Source organism: Hippoglossus stenolepis, chromosome 22 (assembly GCF_022539355.2).
Source record: "Hippoglossus stenolepis isolate QCI-W04-F060 chromosome 22, HSTE1.2, whole genome shotgun sequence".
Classification (NCBI taxonomy): Eukaryota; Metazoa; Chordata; class Actinopteri; order Pleuronectiformes; family Pleuronectidae; genus Hippoglossus; species Hippoglossus stenolepis.
Genome location: NC_061504.1, coordinates 807606 through 829487, shown reverse-complemented (window position 1 = coordinate 829487; position 21882 = coordinate 807606). Strand labels below are relative to the sequence as shown.

At 40.7% G+C, this 21882-nt stretch overlaps 2 protein-coding genes across 2 annotated transcripts in view; both read left to right on the top strand.

Moving 5' to 3' along the window:
* Positions 1-7901, top strand: part of LOC118101663 (DENN domain-containing protein 5B) — a 53892-nt gene extending 45991 nt beyond the window's left edge. Inside the window, 6 exon segments of the mRNA XM_035147590.2 lie at positions 1071-1189; positions 1667-1848; positions 2728-2810; positions 4142-4268; positions 4485-4638; positions 5667-7901. Of these exon segments, the coding sequence (XP_035003481.2) occupies positions 1071-1189; positions 1667-1848; positions 2728-2810; positions 4142-4268; positions 4485-4638; positions 5667-5850 (849 nt within the window). The 3' untranslated portion in view covers positions 5851-7901.
* Positions 7902-12886: 4985 nt separating this feature from the next.
* On the top strand, positions 12887-14769 carry LOC118101790 (tripartite motif-containing protein 16-like). Its single transcript, XM_047338579.1, has one exon. The coding sequence runs from the start codon at positions 13090-13092 to the stop codon at positions 14767-14769; it is 1680 nt and encodes a 559-aa protein (XP_047194535.1). The 5' UTR covers positions 12887-13089.
* The last annotated feature ends 7113 nt before the right edge of the window (positions 14770-21882 follow it).

The following is a 21882-nucleotide window of genomic DNA, read 5'->3' as shown; positions in this document are numbered from 1 at the left end:
TGTGTTTGTTTGAGTTCATGAGACACATGTTTAAACACTGTGTGCACGCATTCCCCTGCTTCACCCAACACGAGACTTAACGTGACGCCAACAGTCAGGACATCAGGGTTAAATTGATGGAACCATCCGGAGTCATGATCCGTCATCATCGATTAATAACTAAATACATGTGATTATCAGTGAGATAGTATCTCATAATAATGAGATACTAAGTCATAATTATGAGATACAGGATTTTTATTTTCTTCATCACAGTGGCGGAAATGGGCTTCGATAAAATACTACTCTACTACTAAGTGGAAAAAATATTAAATAAATAAATAATAATGAAATATTCAATGTAGCTAAATGTTATGAGTTATTAATTGCAACTGAAATGTCAGGGCAGTGTATGAGGTAGCCTCCTTGAAAATGATTAATTAAACGGGGCAATTCAATTCAGTTCAATGTTATTTGTTATTGTTATTTGGGAACTGTTGGGTTTCTCTATACATTTTAAGTTCTTGACCTTATAATAATATGATTTGGTGCTTAAAATTTAACTGAATTGATTACCTTTTATTTTAGTTCATTCATTTTTTGCAATGGATTTTTGTGAAGCACTTTGTAACCTTGTTTAGATAAGTGCTATACAAATTATGTTATTATTTTATAGCACCAAATCCCAACATCCATTATCTCAGGGCACTTTACAGTAAGGTCGAGATGTTACAAAATCTGGGGGCAGACAAACATAGAGAGGGGTAGAGAGAAATTCTCAGTGCATGAGGGAAATTCCTGCAGCATAACTAAGTGATGGTTCAGGGTTCACCTGAGCCTACCCTAACTAAATGCTTTGTCAAAAAGGAATGTTTGAAGTCCAACCTTAAATATAGAGATGGTGTCTGCCCCATATATATCCAAATGTCCTGATATTTTCTGGGTGACACTCTGAGTTGGTGAGCTATCATTGTGAAGTGAAATTAGTCTGTGGAATCAGATAGTTTATTATTAAAATTAATGTGAATTTATATGGAAAACAGTGAAAATATGATATTTCTCTCCCTCTCTGTCTCTGTGTGTGTGTTTAGTGTCAGAACCTGGGAAAGCTGACGACAGCTCAGTTGGGTCATGATAACGCTGGCCTCATAGCTAAATGGCTGGTGGACTGTGTCATGGTGCGCAATGAGATCACAGGACACACATACAGGTAAGTGCGGGCTGCTCTTTTATACCTATCATTTTAATTTAATGTAGCTCTCATTTCTCTTACCTGTAATTATTTCACATGTGTTATTTCAAATAGAAGCTTCAGGAATGTCAGTTTTCTCTATAATAATAAGTTTAGAAAAAAATTATTTCTCTGTGAAGTAAAAAAGGCAAGAGGACAAATGGCAGAAAAGTACAGATTAAATAATGTTATACAATGTTATATTGACGTGTGTGCGTGTGCGTGTGTGTGTGTGCGTGCGGATTCAGGGTGACGAACATCCAGTGGAACAGTGTGGCTCACTGATTCGTTTTAATAGTTTTGGAAACAATGGAGCTCTATGAGGCAGAGGAATTTCATATATAAGGCTTTAGAAAGAAACAACTTCGTTTGAGGGAGACATTCAGTGTTGAATTGGTTTTGCCATGAGACTTGCTGACAATAATAAAAACATTGAATGTTCTGTGTCCCCTCCAGGTTCCCATGTGGACGATGGCTTGGTAAGGGTGTGGATGATGGCAGCCTGGAGAGGGTTCTGATTGGTGAGCTGGTGGTGCCAAGTAAAGACGAGGATGGGGGGAGAGGCTGCCGTACGCCTCCACTGCAGCATTCTTCATCCCAAACCACTGGCATGACATCACTGTCCGGACGAGAATACAGTCAGTATCTGTCAGGGCTTGGAACTGGTCGGCTCAGGGGGTTTTGGAAGTTTTTCCTTACTCTTGTTGACGGTTAAGGACAGAGGACGTCACACCTTGTTAAGCCCACTGAGACAAATTGTAATTTGTGAATATGGGCTATACAAATCAAATTGGATTGATTCATTTTATTGATTCAGGTGAAACCCATGCAGTGGTGTAGCCAGGAATATTTAGGCTCTTAGTTAATGTCCACCTAAAACCAATCTACACACAAAAAAGATGTAAAAATAGTTTTGGGCTTGAATTGTGACCTGATGCACTAGATGGTTTGATAAATAGGTCAGGCTTCATCGAGAACTGTTTGCAAAGGGAAAGGAAAAGGCGAGTCAGGAGAAGAGTTCCATACATCTGTGGATAAAAGCCTTCATTGTCGTTCTTTGCAATTTTTTCAGTGAAGAAATACTCTCCCCTTCTGACATAACGGACACTATCACAGCATACATACTTAATGAGCCACCTTTGTTGTTAATTAATGAAATCAGCATTCAATTGTGCCTTGATAAACTCTAATTAAAATCTTATTAATAATTACATTTACAATTACACAACTATAGTTTATATTTAGGAATTAAAGCAGGAATGAAATCATATTGAATCATAATTTATCATAGAATTATTGGATCTGTTGTCTATTTCTTTATTCATTTATTTTGTCTGTCTAAAAGTAAATTACCCCCAGGTGTAAATGTCTGTCTGTCTTCCTCTGTCGTCCTGTCTGTCTGCTTGTCTGTCCGTCCCCACCTCTAGCCTAATATCAGCTCAGCAGCTTTTTTGGTAACTGAAATTTCAGATGTTCTCAGAACTTCGAAATTGATGCAGCTGTTTTCCTGATTCCAGAACCAACTTCTGACCAAATCCAAGAGGGCATTGGTGACGCAGTGAACAACATTGTCAAACACTTTCAAAAGCCAGAGAAAGAGGTTAGTGACTGATCTCATTAGTGAATAATTGATACACTGGGATGTTAATGAACTGTCTCTGAACTCATTAACAGGGTTGGAGAGTGGTTCATGAAATCGTCAAAGAGGCCATGAACCAGACAACACTAGATTCACGTGCCAAATTACCAAAACATATTCACAACACACCATAAATCAGCCATAGAAAACAGCAAGGAAAAGCAGCAACAGCAGATATCTGAACAGCCTCTGGGTTAACAGCGAGCAGATACATTTAGCTGTGACAACGGATTTCTGGAGCGACCCTCTTGTGGCTGTACAACTCAGGATGCCCAAATCTCCTGGTGTTGATTTTTCCTTTGACTAAAAAGTCTCTGTTAGAGTGCCCGAGCGGCTGAGGCGTCCAGAGAGGAAAAACACACGATACAGGTTCAGTTCAGGCTTGAAGCTATTTTATTCACCCTGGTGCACATGTGATACAGCATAGCTCAGACTGGCTGCCTTATATACAGGTCGATGTCAATTAATTCAGCAGGCACATACCATCTCCAAGAACCCCACACATAATCCCAAGTATAAATATACAATACATATTTATATAAAACCATTAACAAAATATACATATACAATTAATAAATATTTATCCACCAAACCATCGCGAATAAGTAATTTTTTTTAATTGAGTTGAACGAACGAACACAGACGACATCTTTCTGTTCTTCGTTGCAGTTCTTTAAGAAAAAGTAATTGCTCAACATCCATCAGCTCCAACTCCAACACGATCCGCTTAGTAACACTCACCATTGTTCTGAAGTAAACAGAGACGCCACAGAATTCGTAAATAAGCGGACCAGAAACCGGACAACACAACACTAGCATCGAAACTCTACTGCCACTAGCGTTTCGGCGGTGTAATTCTACAGTACATGTATGACTGCTCGGCCCCGTGCCTAGGCTACGTGCGTACCTACGACGTAGCTTCGACGCAGAAGCATGAATCGGCCTTTATGCTACTTATGTTTGCTCATTTACCTGCTAGTGCTGACTATTAACACTTAGGAAGAAAAGAACATGTTTTCTAAGGTTTTGGTCTAAAAGTAATTCCTAAACATCTTATTGGTTTATTTAGCCCAACTTAAAGACACTATTTGATTGAAGCATTTTGACCCATACTTTGACTGAAAGGGTATCTCGGCTTTTGCTGCTGTCATTTTATACTATTTATTTATGTCTGTATTTTGGACATTACTGTCTCTATTTTTCTATATTTTCTGTCATTTGCCATATCTGCCACTCAGCTCAGCTGTGTGCTTTATGAGTTGACCTTTCATCTCCTGGTTGTCTTCTGGCAGAGGGGCAGCCTGACAGTGCTGTTATGTGGGGAGAACAGCTTGGTGGCTACTCTGGAACAGTTCTTTCATCACAGCTTCAAGTCTGCCCGGCTCTTCCAGAGGACTGTGTTCGTGTGGGACTTTGTTGGTGAGCATGGAGCTGCAGCACCCTCTGTTGCTGTAAAAATAAACTATTTAACTTGGTCCATTATTGTGTGTAACACCCCGTTTGGCTGGTAAACCTCTCTATTGCTTTCTGTGCAGGATATTAAATCCAACACATGGAGGACATTAATCTGTCAGATAGACTTATGTCTACTCTAACTCATCTTTGACTCTGTTGTGTCATCTACTCCATATGCAGAAAAGGCTGTTGCCTTCCTGCAGCCAGCTGACCAGATGGTTGACATGGGGTTGAACTGTCAGTCACTCTGTCACTACATCAATGCGATCAACTCTACACCCAGGAACATTGGGAAGGATGGCAAGTTCCAGTTGCTGGTGTGCCTCGGAGCCAGGTGAGTGTCAGGACAACACGCATCCTGAGTCTGTTTGAGTTGAAACTGTCCATATTCACAAAGTGCTGCAAAGAGCAGCTTTTACTGGGGCAGAGCTTCACATTATAGCTGACATTGACATAGCTGATACGGGTTCTGTTGCACGGGTGGGTAATGTCCGGCGACAGGGCATTTCCTAGAACTCCTAGCAACTAGATTCTCTCAATTAGAAAAAATAACATTTTTTTTTAAATAGTTTATGGACATGACTGTAAGAAGAGCATCCGTACTTCTTATTTTTTTCATAAACGATGAGGTTGCTTTGGCAAGTTTAGAAGGAGGATCTCATTTTTGGACAAAGTTTGACTAGCAAGGCCCAATGCACAGTTAAAGTCACCCCTACCCAGACCTAGATGGTAGAGGTTTAGATCAGGTGAAAGTGCAATTGCCTTTTCAATAAAGTGGCAGCTTTGACTCAGGAGGTAGCGCCAGAAGGTCAGGGGTTCAATCTCCTGTACTCCACATGCAAGTGTCCTTGGGCAAGACACTGATCACCAAATTGCCCCTGAGGGTTGTGCCATCAGTGTGTGAATGATGTGTGATAGAAAAGCACTGCACATAGAAACGCTGTTTGAATTGGTGATTGTTACTTGTAGTTTGGTAGTTGAGTGGTAGTTAAGATGAGAAAGCTCTTTCTAAATGCTGTCCATTTAACATACTGTAAATGGATCATCCCAGTTGGGTGCATAGACTTTGACAACAACCGCAACATTTTATAAGGAACCTGAAACTAATATAAACAGCACTGCTGGTCAGCCATGACATTAGTTGAGCTAAGCTGTATTTTTTTGTATTTTAAATTGTTTGTATTGCTTTGCTGATAATATTAGAGGAAAGGTTTTGGACAAATCATGACACCTTTGAGCATAAATTAACCTCGATGTTTAGATGGGTCTCCAGAAAGACAAATCTCACATGCCTTGCATAGTTATTGGCTGACAGGAATTACATTCTGTGGCCATAGTTTATCTGCTTTGTTTATTCTACAGAGACCGTCTGCTGCCCCAGTGGCTGCCCCTGCTGGTGGATTGTCCTGTGATCCTGCAGATGTATGAGGACACAGCCCTCCTTAGAGACCACACTACTGTCAGTGCCCTCATCGGAACCCTGCAGACTCTTCACAACTTCCCTATCAAACTGGAATCCTCACTGATCAAAGGCATTGACCTTTAACCCCAGAAGAGGACCATTGGGTAGCCACACATTTTTCTCCAATGCCTTCCTCACTACTACCACCAATTACAACTGCGCTGCTCTAATTTAGCCAACGGGCTCTGCAATTAGGCACATTACCAGGGAAGGAGGAAATGAGGAACAGGGAACATTCAACTTTCAGTGGCGTTTAGTTACCAAAGAAAAATGTTTCCATATTTCATGTGAGAATTCAGATCTTTGGATTAACTATAAACTTGGATGTGGTATGATAAATCCAACAATGGCCCCCGCTACACATATCAAATACTGCACATTACAGTGTTTAGTGTTGTAAACATACCATCACATACTGACTTTCTACCTTGCAGGTAGCTTTTGGTTTCGGGTCAGTTCAGCATGAAATGCAAAACCACCATCTCTCACACTCGTGACTGTCTTTGGCTCTCAGCTTCAAGCCCACTGTTTCCTTCCACTTTACAAATATATAGTTTAATTCAAGAATAGATATATATTTTTTGTAGAAAACAGCTGGTCAAGACTTATGTTGGTCTTGTCATCTCACTCTCTGAAAGAAAGGAAACGTTCCCCAAAACCCATTAGTTTGTTAAAGGTGCATAAGCCAACAGCTGGTGTCAGTGTCTTCTCCACTTGGGATATTCAGACTTACATTGGTCAGGAATGTGAAAGTTTTTGAAAAGAAATAATAGCTATTCTGTTTTAAGGGAGATTTTTAAGGATCAAGGATTCCTAAAACTGCAGGACACTTCCCTTAAACAGGAGGAAATAAGGAATTTGCCGGGGGCTATTTTCAGCAGCAGATGTTGATATTTTCCTTTTTTAATCATTTCATTGGTGATTTGGGCTGTGATATGGTATTTTTTGACAGAAATGAGTAGGCAATATTTTATATATAACATAAGTATTTCCGTTGTATAAGAAACCAATGCAAACTGTTAATTGATTGTGCCACATGCAAAAGGAACGATCAAAATATTTATTTTTATTCCTTAAATTAAACAATTCAACCCCTACTCTTCCAAACACACAAACTGCATATAGAATGAAAAACGTTTTGTTTCTCTTTAGACAATTCTTTGCCCTTTCATAAAGTTTTGATGAATTAGGGAATTTGCCACTGTATAAATGAAGGTGTTAATATTGTCATTATTACATGTTAACATTTTGTTGGAGGTATATTTATTGTGACTCTGACTTCTAGATCGAAGATGAGGACATAAAGTGGGGTCTACAACCCCAATTCATTGTAGTATTGTTGCCTATTCCAGTATTGAGACTGAGGGACATGGTCTGTCATGTTTTGCTTCATGTCTTTATTTCATGTATTTATTATTTTTAATTTTAATCCGTTGTGATCGTTTTAAGTTTGATAAAGCTTTTAGAGGGAGAAACTTTCATTTCTATCAAGCAGTAATGGTCTGCAAATGGTATGTATTTTTATATATGCATTTTTCTAGTGTTGATGACCACTTAAAGAGCTTTACTACAGGACAATTTATTGCCATTCACCCGTTCACACACACATTCATGCACGGCAGGACTTTTTCTATGGGGGACAATTCAGGGTTCCGTATCTTCCCCCAACCCTGAAGGCTCAGCTGCAGGACCATTCACAGCTCCAAAGCACTGTAACCGATCCTCAATCTCATACTGGATTTGTTTGTGTGCACATTGTTTTGCTGAGGACATGCACTAGGGACTATTGAGATATTCCCCAGACTACCACACAATGTGCTTACTGGGCCTATTTGTGACATAAACATATATATTGTGATGAGTTGTATTAACCCCGAGTGGATAGGCTGTAAGGAAATGCTACTGACTGCCATGATGGTGGTGGTTGTGCAACCTCCTCGTAGCAAAAACATTACCAGACAAAGAGTTCCATGTGTGCTTTTGACTACTGTTGTGGCATTTATTTTGCCAGTTTAAATAAAAGCATGGTATCGTGTGTGTGTGTATATAAACTACAGTCCATGTATGTACATTGTTTTATTTAATGGGAAATATTAAATGAGAACAATGAGTATAAATAAACTTTTTGACAGTGAGGCATCCTACGTACTGACTGCTTTAATATGTACCATCTATTTTTTCTAATGGACAGTTTTCATTTAGAGAAAATATCTGAATTTATATATTTTAATCAGAACACCAATATTCCACATCCCTGTGTTTCCTGGTGTTGGGGATTATAATATATTTAAGTAAAACATAAATCATTAATGGTAAAAATTGTGTTTTGAGCTAAAAAAAGCATGTGAAATATATTTCATAAGTGAAATCTTTATAATGACCTTAAATAATATCTTTGAACTACAATATACATGTAATTTTATTTAGATTTCATGTTACAGATGATCTCCAGCATCGATGGCCAAAAACATTCAAAATACACACTGCACAATACAAACCAGAGTTCCACACTTTTTCTCAGGATTTCTTTTTCCTCTGCACCTATCTCCTGTGCATTAAACCACACTGCCCCGGCCTTGCTTCAGTGACAGTCTTTGCAAATCTTGCTGCCTCTTCCTGACACCGGATTTCCAGGACTACCAATGTCCGCTGCTCTGCAGGAGTTGCCTTGTTCCACAGGAGTCTACTCTGACCTAGGCCCAAACCTCCTCTTGCCTGCTGAACATGGCCCAAAATGTCAGCATGCTGGAGTGTTGCTTCTTTCGCTGTCCATGTCCTTCCTGTTGTCAGTGATGGTCCAACAGCCCGTATGGATGTGTCTCAGGACTCTTAGAGGGTCATCTCCAGCCTTGTCTTGGTGCATTTAAACTCCTCCAGGACTTGAGATGGGCAGCTCGAGGACGCCGTGTCCATACAGCCCGATGTTGCTCAGACATATAAGGACTCCTAACCACTTTCTCGCGTAGGAGTTGATCATTCGCTTCTTGTTCTCAACTCTTGTGATGGGAACGTCGACTACTGTAAGTGGCCACATCAGTCGGGGGAACAGGCAAAACTGCAGGCACCAGGGGCCTCGTTATAACCGTTGCGTAGTGCGTACACACAAAACGGGGCCTGAGATGCGTACGACACTTCTCATGCAGACGTTGGGATCTATAAAAACAAACTTGACTGTAGATTGTGCGCACTTGTACTTACTTGGACCCATTTGTGCAAACATTTTGGAGACGGGAAAATGACGATGCAGACGCGAGATGTTAAACTGTTCTGATTATTATTATCATCATTAACATTAAACAACAGTGTTATTTGTGCTCGCGCGACATACCTGTTCCATAAGAACCTTCCATTGACTACACAGATCGACCGGACGGAACCGAACCGTCCCAGTACAAACACAAGTACTCACCCCTCTGGTCGTTTAGCAGACAGGTCTGTTTGTGGTATGATTAACATCGTATAATATTTACCTTTCTATGTAGAGCCTCTTTTCATCATTTAAAAAATATGATTCTGTTATAGATTGGGGACATCACAGCTGTCTCTGAATTTAATAATCCTGCAGTTTTGGATGATTCAAATACGTAAAGTCGATACAAGTTCCCTCACAATCCCACAGTGTGAAGCGATTATTTATTTGCCTCCAGCTTTTAATTCGATTTTTTTTTTTCATTTTTGATTGGTACCCCTAAGATGATATATCTTAGGGGTACCAATACCTCAAATTATATCACAGAAAGGTGTAAAATATGGGCCCTTTAAGACCTATGAGACAAATTGTGATTTGTGAATATGGGCTATACAAATACAATTTGATTGATTGATTTGTTTTTTATCTATTGTTATTGTTTTTATGGTTCGGTTGTTTATTCCGTCTTTTTAATGTATTATTTGAATTCCCTGAATTTATTTGCCTTAGTCCTTAAATTTCCTAATCCTTGTTATTTCATATAAAGGACTTTATAACTTTGATTCAAAAATTGCTGCCTGAAGAAAGTTTATTAGGGCCCGAGCACCAAACAGTGGGAGACAGTGGGAGGCCCTATTGACATTTTGAGGGCTTTAACATGCTCAAATCGTTACCAAAGTTTGCAGAAAATTTGAAAGTGGTGAAAATCAAAAAAAACTATTTTTATTATGTTCTTTTAATTTGGATTGTTTTTTTGCATGTGATTCTTCAAGTGATCACTGAGAGCTGAGACAGAGTATGTCATAGTGTGTGACTCAGCACATACTCTCTATACCTTCTCTTTCGGACAGATAATTTAACTTCTAGGTTGACTATGTAGAGGTGTAATTCTTAGAATATTGACAAATATGGGTTGAAATCGTTCCGTATTTAAACACTTTGCTATTTTTATTCAGACAAATGTTTCTGTCAAATACATTTAAAATCAACAACAGTCGTTTGATAATATAATATAATAATTACCAATATTCTGTCACTTTTAAATTTAAATTTCTGTTTTTCATTTTTTTTCAGGCAAATGAATTGGCTTTTTGAGGGCTTTAATTTACTTGTGTTTTTCATTTGTGAAGCACTTTGTCAGTTGGTTTTTATTCCATTGAAAGAATTCGTTAACTTTTCTGGAAACTTTGCAAAATGTGAATCTTACAACCTGTGCTGTTGTGAGCTGAATGTGACAGTTCCCAGTGCAACTATTCACTTTGAGATGTGATAACACAGAGCAGTGGCGCCAGGGACTCATCAACGAGGTTGTCAATCACGACAATGGTAACAACAGATTCTTCAGTTTCAGTCTCATCTGTCAATCAGGACTTTTCACAAAGTCTCTATATTATCAAATAACTAATTAAAACCAAACTTATCAACACACTTGAACATACACTACCGTTCAAAAGTTTGGGGTCACTTAGAAATTTCCTTCTTTTTCAAAGAAAAGCACTGTTTTTTTCAATGAAGATAACATTAAATTAATCAGAAATACACTCTATACATTGTTAATGTGGTAAATGACTATTCTAGGTGGAAATGTCTGGTTTTTAATGAAATATCTACATAGGTGTATAGAGGCCCATTTCCAGCAACTATCACTCCAGTGTTCTAATGGTACATTGTGTTTGCTAATCGCCTTAGAAGACTAATGGATGGTTAGAAAACCCTTGAAAACCCTTGTGCAATTATGTTAGCACAGCTGAAAACTGTTTTGCTGGTGAGAGAAGCTATAAAACTGGCCTTCCTTTGAGCTAGTTGAGTATCTGGAGCATCACATTTGTGGGTTCGATTATACTCTCAAAATGGCCAGAAAAAGAGAACTTTCATGTGAAACTCGCCAGTCTATTCTTGTTCTTAGAAATGAAGGCTATTCCATGCGAGAAATTGCGAAGAAACTGAAAATTTCCTACAACGGTGTGTACTACTCCCTTCAGAGAACAGCACAAACGGGCTCTAACCAGAGTAGAAAGAGAAGTGGGAGGCCCCGGGGATGCTGGCCTTCTAGGCAGAGTGGCAAAGAAAAAGCCATATCTGAGACTGGCCAATAAAAAGAAAAGATTGATATGGGGAAAAGAACACAGACATTGGACAGAGGAAGATTGGAAAAAGGTGTTATGGACAGACGAATCAAAGTTTGAGGTGTTTGGATCACACAGAAGAACATTTGTGAGACGCAGAACAGGTGAAAAGATGCTGGAAGAGTGCCTGACGCCATCTGTCAAGCATGGTGGAGGTAATGTGATGGTCTGGGGCTGCTTTGGTGCTGGTAAAGTGGGAGATTTGTACAAGGTAAAAGGGATTTTAAATAAGGAAGGCTATCACTCCATTTTGCAACGCCATGCCATACCCTGTGGACAGCGCTTGATTGGAGCCAATTTCCTCCTACAACAGGACAATGACCCAAAGCACACCTCCAAATTATGCAAGAACTATTTAGGGAAGAAGCAGGCAGCTGGTATGCTGTCTGTAATGGAGTGGCCAGCGCAGTCACCAGATCTCAACCCCATTGAGCTGTTGTGGGAGCAGCTTGACCGTATGGTACGCAAGAAGTGCCCATCAAGCCAATCCAACTTGTGGGAGGGGCTTCAGGAAGCGTGGGGTGAAATATCTACAGATTACCTCAACAAATGAACAGCTAGAATGCCAAAGGTCTGCAATGCTGTAATTGCTGCAAATGGAGCATTCTTTGACGAAAGCAAAGTTTGAAGAACAAAATTAATATTTCTAACCTTGTCAATGTCTTGACTATATTTTCTATTCATTTTGCAACTCATTTGATAAATAAAAGTGTGGGTTTTCATGGAAAACACGAAATTGTCTGGGTGACCCCAAACTTTTGAACGGTAGTGTACATCAGTGTGAAAACAACGACCTAAAAGTCGAGATGATTTGGCTTCACTTTTGGGGAGCTGTCATGTCGTCCATCTTTATTTACAGTCTCATATTCAAGCCTCAACTCTGCAGGTTTCCATTTCCACTGAGATTCAACAGCTGCTGGATTTCCTCTTCATTTCTTTCTGGTTTCATCTCAGTCACTGAAAAACTAAATGTTTCAGATTCATCAGCGACTGCGCACATTGAACAGACAACAACCCAAAACGAAAACCTGTCACATCAGCAAACACGGAGTCTGTCCCCCACCCTGACAACGTTGAAGTGGAGCTCTTTCGCCCCCCAGTGGTAGCACAGGCTGTGACAACTTCTAAAGCTGGTTCTCGCTGCTCTCATTTGCTGCAAGTCATGTAAATGTATGTTGATAACAGTGCAGCCACACAAGTTTAAATCACTTCCAATACACCTCAATATTGTTTTACTCAAATAAACACCAGCACTATACTGTATGAAGCCGGTGCTGCACACATTTCAAAATAAAACCCTTTTAAAAACAAATTAATGGATTCAGTCAACAGAAACACTGGAGTGTTTTTATTTTGAAACAGGTAGGCAACAGGAAGTGTCGCAAAAATGTTTGTCTTGAATAAACTCGCTGTGCAACTCTGTTTTCTGCACCACAACGTGGAATTCAACTTTGGAGAACTTTGACCTGCGAAAGTCATTAAGTGCTGTCTAAACTGGGTTAACTGTCGAATGACGTGGACTTTGTCAAGTTATCAGTGTTAATAAAACACACCCTGAACATCCTGGAATGAAGCAAAGCTTGTAATTGGCTCCTCATTGCAAAGACAACGAGTTTTACTCTGACTACATATTAACTTGCTCCCGCCCCTTCACCGAGCTGCTGTTAGAAGATAAGTGAGAGTGAAGTGTGGTGAAGTTCAGGAGCTGAGAGGCAACGAGAATAACAGAGTTCGGATCTTGATACAACTTTTGTCAGTTAAAGGGAAACTGAGATCCAGGACGGTGAGATGGCGCAGAGAGAATTTCAGCTGGAGCAGGAAACATTCTGCTGTTCGATCTGTCTGGATCCACTGAAGGATCCGGTGACTACTGGCTGTGGACACAGCTACTGTATGAGCTGTATTAACAACCACTGGGACAAAGAGGATGAGAGAGGAAGCTACAGCTGCCCTCAGTGTAGACAGACCTTCACACCGAGGCCTGTCCTGGGGAAAAGCACCATGTTAGCTGATTTAGTGGAGGAGCTGAAGAAGACTGGACTCCAAGCTGCTCCTGCTGATCACTGCAATGCTGGGCCTGAAGATGTGGCCTGTGATGTCTGCACTGGGAGAACACTGAAAGCTCTCAAGTCCTGTTTGGTTTGTTTGGCCTCTTATTGTGAAAAACACCTCCAGCCTCATCTTCAGTCAGCTCCATTGAAGAAGCACAAGCTGGTGGAGCCCTCGGAGAAGCTCCAGGAGAACATCTGCTCTCGTCACGATGAGGTGATGAAGATGTTCTGCCGCACTGATCAGCAGTGTATCTGTTATCTCTGCTCTGTGGATGAACATAAAGACCACGACACAGTGTCAGCTGCAGCAGAAAGGACTGAGAAGCAGAGAGAGCTCGGGCTGAGGAGACAAACAATCCAGCAGAGACTCCAGGACAGAGAGAAAGATGTGAAGCTGCTTCAACAGGAGGAGGAGGCCGTCAATGGCTCTGCTGATAAAGCAGTGAAGGACTGTGAGAAGATCCTCACTGAGCTGATCCGTCTGCTGGAGAAAAGAAGCTCTGATGTGAAGCAGCAGATCAGATCCCAGCAGGAAACTGAAGTGAGTCGAGTCAGAGAGCTTCAGGAGAGACTGGAGCAGGAGATCACTGAGCTGAAGAGGAAAGACCATGAACTGAAGCAACTCGCAGACACAGAGGATCACAACCAGTTTCTACACAACTACCCCTCACTGTCACCACTCAGTGAATCTACACACTCATCCAGCTTCAGGATCCGTCCTCTGAGGTACTTTGAGGACGTGACAGCAGCTGTGTCACAGGTCAGAGGTCGACTACAGGACATTCTGAGTGAGACAGAGACAAAGATTTTACAGATTGTGTCTCAAGTGGATGTTTTACTGCCACAACCAGAGCCCAAGACCAGAGCTGACTTCTTAAAATATTCACAGGAAATCACACTGGATCCAAACACAGTAAACAAACATCTGTTATTATCTGAGGGAAACAGAAAAGTAACATTAATGAGTAAGAAACAGTCTTATTCTAATCACCCAGACAGATTCACTGGTTGTTGTCAGGTCCTGAGTAGAGAGAGTCTGACTGGACGTTGTTACTGGGAGGTGGAGGTGGAGGTGGTGGTGATAGGAGGAGTTGGTGTAGCAGTCACATACAAGAATATCAGCAGAGCAGGAGACTCAGATGAATGTAGATTTGGATCAAATGATAAATCTTGGTCATTATATTGTAATGCAAACAGTTATTACTTTCATTACAACAGCATCAGGACTCCAGTGTCAGGTCCTCGGTCCTCCAGAGTAGGAGTGTACCTGGATCACAGTGCAGGTGTTCTGTCCTTCTACAGAGTCACTGACACCATGACTCTCCTCCACAGAGTCCAGGCCACATTCACTCAGCCTCTCTATGCTGGAGTTGGGGTTTGTTATGGATCCACAGCTGAGTTCTGTAAACTCAAATAGACCCGAGTCATTAAAAGCAGTGATTTAGATTCTGTGTTTAAATCTTTAACTTCTTTTGTCTCCATGTTTGTTGATCAAAGTTCGTCATTGTGACGTTTCTGCTCCGCACAGAGATCAGCTGTCAATCATTCCTGACGGGCGGCACTATGATGTCCTCTCATTGGTCGTTGTGTTGATGTTTAAGTTTGTTGAGCTGGACCCATGTTGCATCTCACTGCTCGTTGCTTTAAGCTGCAGAAGCTTGGGTGAAGCTTTCACATTTCTCCTTGCAGAACAAGTGCAATCTGAAAACTGATGCACAACCACAAGAGGGCGCCTTTGTTTTGTGGACCACACCCTGTGGTATGTGTTGTGCAGACAACTTTCATCTGTCAGGCTGGACTCTGTCACAGCCTGGCTCTATAAAACATTCTAACATCTCTCTTTACCTTTAGCCGCGCTGCAGAGGTTATCCAAATGAATCCTTTTCAACACGTGGCATGAAATTCAAAACTTCAGCTCTTCTTGGGTTTTTCAGAATGATGTGTGGGTGCATGTCCCGTACACTTGCCCATGTGAAAACATCTATAGTATGTTCTGTGGGATATCTTCTTCATGCTGTGTGTTAAAATTACTGCATTGTTTCAGTTTTCCATCTTTGTTTTCTTCTCCACCTCCTGAGCTGAAAAGGTGAAATATGTAACTGCACTTTTAATGAAGAAAATCCCCGACATGAGCATCTGTTTTCATTGTTTGCTTCTTTAAAGTGGCTTTAAGTCTTTATTTGTGTTTTCAGTTGAAGAATTGTTAATGTGCTTATTTGGTTGCTGTCTTGAAAAAGCAGTAAGTGTATAGTCGGGGGACTTTGTTTTTAGGGCTGCAACTTATTCAGTGATTGATTTCATCAGTTCAATCAATCAATCAATCAATCAATCAATCACTCAGCTCCACAGGACAAGACAGGGTCCCATAATGCTCATGACTGTTTAGTTTACAGTTTCTTGGAAAAAGAAGAAGGCCCCTCACCTTTGAGAGGGTGGTACCAGAGGGCGTGTGACATTTTCTCTTGTTATTTTTTTTCAGGCAAATGAATTGGCTTTTTGAGGGCTTTAACATGCTCAACTCGTTACCAAAGTTTGCCGAAAATTTGAAAGTGGTGAAAATCTAAAAAAACTATTTTTATTATGTTCTTTTATATGGTGTGACCGTGGCGTGGCGTCAAGGTTTGATTACACGCCATCAAAACACGAGGTTCTGTATCTCGGACATACTTGGACCATGAATCCTTTGATGCTGATAATGCAGGAGTGGAGTTGTTTGTTGACGGCTGAGCATCAAAGGCTACAACCAAAAACAAAAGAAGCTGGACTTCAAACCTGTCTCAGACTTGTGGCAGCTGCTGAGAAGGCTGTGATATATGATGTTGTGATATGTGACTGGTGCCATATGCTTGGCCCTATTGTATTTCGAAGGATTTGTATTTCCCTTTTGGGGCTTTTTCAGGGCCTAGCCATGCTCAAATTCTCACCAAAGCATGTGCTCGGGCCCATTATTATTATTATTATTATTATTATTATTATTATTATTATTATTATTATTATAATAATATATATTTCTTTTTTTTTCTTTTTTTTTTCAGGCAAATGAATTGGCTTTTTGAGGGCTTTAATTGAATTTGTTTTCAATGAAGGTTGGTATTAAATGGCTGGTAAATACGATGATATGAGAAAATCATCGTCAGTGTAAAAGGTGTATCTTTGTTATTGTCATAATTAATATATAAATAAAACCAATTGTAAAAAATTTAAGAAACGTTGTTTGTCTTGTGTTGCTGTGTTGTGTTGTTGTGAACAGTAGCACACTAAACCATTCACACTGATGTGTGAATGGTCTCCAACACTGTGTTAATTGATCAGAGCCATGAATCCTGTATCTATATTCAGAAAGACATACACAGGTAGATGTTACCTTACTTGTTATATTTATTTACAAGATTAAACATATTTACATCATTATAATATTTTGGACAAACTTTTATCTACACATCCCTCTCTTCTTTGTACAATGATTGTCTGCTGGTTCAGGAGTTTGTCTTTGTTGTAGACCTTCACTGTCCCCAGCTGCTGCTCCTCTCTCCTCCACATCCTCTCAACAAACTTCAGCTCGTTCTCTCTGAGAGAGAGAGAGAGAGAAAACTTCCCTCATCAGTCACCATGGCAACCAGATGCTTCCATTTGAATTTGAATCTGAATTTGATTGGCAGTGACAGCTGTTGTCTGATTATTAATAATTTAATGTTAAAATGCCAAAAAGACTTTGATTTTACTGTTGAGGATAAAATAAACTCCATTAAAACTAGATGATGATCAGTAAAACCAACAGGGAGGATCTGACAGTTAAAAACCTGATTAGTAAAAGCGGCAGAAAGATAAAACCTGTCTAACCTGACTGCACTGATCCTTCCATCTAAAACTTTGACCCAGGTGTACTGCCGGGCTGAAGGATGCTTTAACCTCCACACATCCACCAGATCTACTTTTGTTACGATCTCGGATAAAAGCAGAGATGACTGAACATGTGGCTCCACCCCCGTCCTGTCTAACTTAAAATCTGTGCAGCAGTTCCAGTCTCCACCCAACACATTCCTCTTGGTCTATGCCACTTAGTGTTTCATTTAAAATTTTAAAAACTCTTTCCCGCTCAGAGCCTTGATTGGGTGCATAGATATTAATAAAACTGAATTTAAAATCTTGTACTTCAGCTTTTGCAATCAGGATTCTGCCTTGAATTATTTCTGAGTGAGAGATTATATTTACATTGGCTATTGTAGAAAAAAGAATGGCAACTCCTGCACTTATATTTGTCCCATGGCTGAGGACATGCTGTCCACCCCACCATAAGCCCCAATCAATCTCATTGAGACTGTCAGTATGTGTTTCTTGGAGAAACACAACCTCAAGTCTCTTCTGCTTAATTGTTTCCGATAAGACAGCTCTCTTCTTTGCATCTCTGCCCCCGTTCATATTTAAAGATGCTACCCTTAGACCCTGCATGAGAAGAGAGGAGAGAGAGAGAACAGCAAACAATAACAGTGAAACACCCAGTGATTTATAAACATATTTATTTTGATACTTTCATCTTTTTTAACATTTTTGTGTTTGATATCTTTAACCCTTTTCTTACCCGTTGACTAATTTCTTTAGGCGGTAACGTTTCTTTTCATCTAATAGATTCAGCCCAACCACCTTTTGTAATGTTTGTAATGTCTGGGAAAAAATCTCTCACATTCACTGTTTTCCCAAATGTATCATCCAGGAAAATATGAATCTCCTCCAGAGAATACAAATCAATGCTCTGAGAAGCGCTTCCTACAACTGACCCACTTTCACAGTCAGAGTCCACGTCCATGTCAGCATCCTCATCGTCACCATGACAACCATCCCCAACCACAGAGCCACCGGGCACCGGGCCGCTACCACCCGCATCCCCGACCACAGAGCCACCGGCCACCGGGCCTCTAACACCCGCATCCCCGACCACAGAGCCACCGGCCACCGGGCCGCTAACACCCGCATCCCCGACCACAGAGCCACCGGGCACCGGGCCGCTAACACCCGCATCCCCGACCACAGAGCCACCGGGCACCGGGCCGCTACCACCCGCATCCCCGACCACAGAGCCACCGGGCCGCTACCACCCGCATCCCCGACCACAGAGCCACCGGGCCGCTACCACCGGGCACCGGGCCGCTAACACCCGCATCCCCGACCACAGAGCCACAGCAGCCACAGCAGCCACAGCGGGCCCCGCTGCGTGCTGTCTGCGGGGGCAGGAGATCCGCTTGTGACCCACATCCCCACACTCAAAACACTTGATGTTCCCCGAGCTCGCATAGACCATGTAGAACCCGTCCTCATGTTTGACCCGGAATGAGACATCCAGAGTTTGGGTCGCAGAGTTCAGGAACATGAACACCTGTCTCCGCAGAGATTGAACATGCCTCAGTTTGTGATCTTTACATCCCAGAGTCACTGGCCTGAAACCACTCGCCATCTTCCCGAAGCGCTTCAGCTCTTGCTCCAGCGCCTGGTTGGAGATAAACGGGGGGACCCCAGACACAGTGACCCGGGTGGAAGGCACCGCCAGCGGGGACACCTGGACGAGCTGGTCCTGGATCACGAGCTGGTCCTGGATCACCAGGCCGCTCTCTACGAGCTGCGCCACAAACTTCTGCTCCTTCAGAAACACGACCACCGCCTTGTTCATGCGAGAGGCGTAGGAGATGTTCCCGTGTCCCACCTGCTCTCCCACCGCCAACAACACCTGCTCCACCGGGCTGTCCTGCTGCGGTACCAGCCTCACTCCGTGTCTCAGAGACAGGGACAGCGGCCCAGAGGACGCCATCCCGCCGAGAAAACACGGCTCACTCACCGCCAAACAATCACAGACACACTAACAATATAACAACTAACAACTACACAATCATACAAAAACACAGTTTAGAATATAACAATAGCAATTTGCGAAAATACCACAAACTCTCACACGCTCACCACCACTCCACCAACAAACTGCCAGCATGCACAGAGAGAGAGAGAGAGAGAGAGAGAGAGAGAGAGAGAGAACTTCCCTCATCAGTCACCATGGCAACCAGATGCTTCCATTTGAATTTGAATCTGAATTTGATTGGCAGTGACAGCTGTTGTCTTTTTGACTTTGCCTTAAATACTGTAGTTAGAGTTAGCATCACGCTATCACGTATCACTCATTCATTTAAATAGCAACATTAAATGACAAGAATACCACAGGAATCAATATAAGCAGCAGAAAACACAAGACGAGCCGTCAACAATATTCCCACATTTGTTATGAAAGCAACCATCCTCTTGAAAACCAGTTGGTGCAACTCAAAGGGTTTATTCCGTTTGAATAAATACATTTAATAAACAACCAGCACAGAAACCAGCACATTATCAACATTTAACAGCAGCAGGTAACAGCAGCAGCTTCATATTTTACAGTAGCATCATTTCAAACTTGAATTATGAGTCTGAATTGTAGAGGCTAGCATGCTGGATAAACACAGAGTTCAAGAGAGGGAGACATGACCTCACACAAGGTCAGAGTGCAATAAGAAACTTTCTTCAACTTTAACAGCATTAAAGGCAGAGTCAAAAAGACAACAGCCAATCGGAGGTCTCCTGTGGAAGGTGTCCAATCAGATTGGCCCTGTTGTCCCAGCCCCAGTGGAATTATGATGGAATTACTCTGTCAATCAAAATCAGCTTCAAAGTCAAATCTTAGCATCTGGTTGCTATGGTGATGGAAACACCAACTGATGAAGGAAGTTTTCACAATCATTTATTTTAGTAAATACTTTTTGTTTTACTCTAACTCATGAAGATAGTTTCATGACTACATTTGATTTACATTTAAAATAATAATAATATTTTATGAATAATGTTATTTAATACTATTTAAATTATATGTTTAAAAGTCTTTAAAACACTTGAAGTTGCTTTTTTCTCTGTGTGTAATTATTATTATTATTATTATTATTATAATAATATATATATATTTTTTTTTTTCATTATTATTTTTTTTTTTCAGGCAAATGTATTGGCTTTTTGAGGGCTTTAATTATTATTATTATTGTAACCCAAATGAATTGGCTTTTTGAGGGCTTTAACATGCTCAAATCGTTACCAAAGTTTGCAGAAAATTAGAAAGTGGTGAAAATTTACGTATTCTTGAGTATTTGGAAATGGGCGTGGCAAAATGGCTCAACAGCGCCACCTGGAACGCAGCCCCTAGGTTTCCCTTCGACAGATCTTCACAAAAATCGTAGCCCAGGTGTATTGTGACCAGTCATACAAAAAAGTCTCATTATTTATTTTTTTTTGAGGCAAATGAATTGGCTTTTTGAGGGCTTTAATTATTATTAATGTTGCAACACAAGCACTGCACTGCTTACCTAATCATGTGGCCATATTCATTTCAGTAATCAGAGAAATTACTACATGTTTGTTGAATCTGAACTTCTGTCCTTCAGAATGTTGTATTTGTCCCCCACCACCTGAGGGCATTGCAGAACAAAATATATCAGTTTGTATATTGATGGGGAATTTAATAATAATTTCACAACGGCAGAAATTGAGATAATTGTGTCGGAGGTGGAAGCCACAAAAGGTCCGCTTTCCCGTAGCATGTCTTCCGTGGTCTTCCATGTCTTCAGTTCTTTCCCGCAGATTACGACGTGACGCGGTGTTTTAACTTCATTGTTGCAGAATAAGCGACGCCCCGTTTATCCAAGAAAATAAATATGAATTCATCAGGTTTTTATAAAGATCAGTTTTAAGTGTGAGTGATAAGAAAACATCAGATGAGCAGAGTCACTTGTTGACCTGTGATGTAATGCGACTCAGTGCAGTGGAGCTGCCAAGGGGGCTCCTCCCAGTTCCTGTCCCAGTTGCTGTGTTTTCCTTCGCTTGTGTGGAGTGCCTCCAGTTTACAGCTTATTAGCCAAAAGACAAAAACAAATATAGTTAACTTGTGTCTTGCTAATGTAATAAGTTAGGACATACAGGCTAATGTACTGTACTTAAGGGGAGACACAAATTTGTATCTAATAATGTCATCACAATCACCACATTAAAATGCAAATCAGGCATTAACTAAATATGCAGATGAGCTTGTTTGGTGAATTTAGCAGAAATGTACGTGTGTGGGCGAGGATGTCAGTGTAGTGCACCTCTTGAGGGGTTTGAGGGTTGGCAAGTTGGAGCAGAACTATATATTTATATATATATATATAAATAAATATCATTTTATAGGCTCTCATATCAGATTTTTATTTTGCTTCCAATTAATCAGTTAAACTCAACTACAGATGCACAATTTCATGGCACTAGAAATGATTGAGAGTGACCAATAAATTATAGGCTAATAAACAATTTAACGAAAGCCAAAACTGCTACATTTCAATATGAACATTCTTATATACTTATATACTACTGTAAACTAAGTAAACCATCTCAACTGGCAAGATTTTAATGATGACAATACTGTAAATGATGAGAATGAAAGTGCGTCAATTTCATGGTTATTTAATAAATTTGCTCAATGCATAAGTAA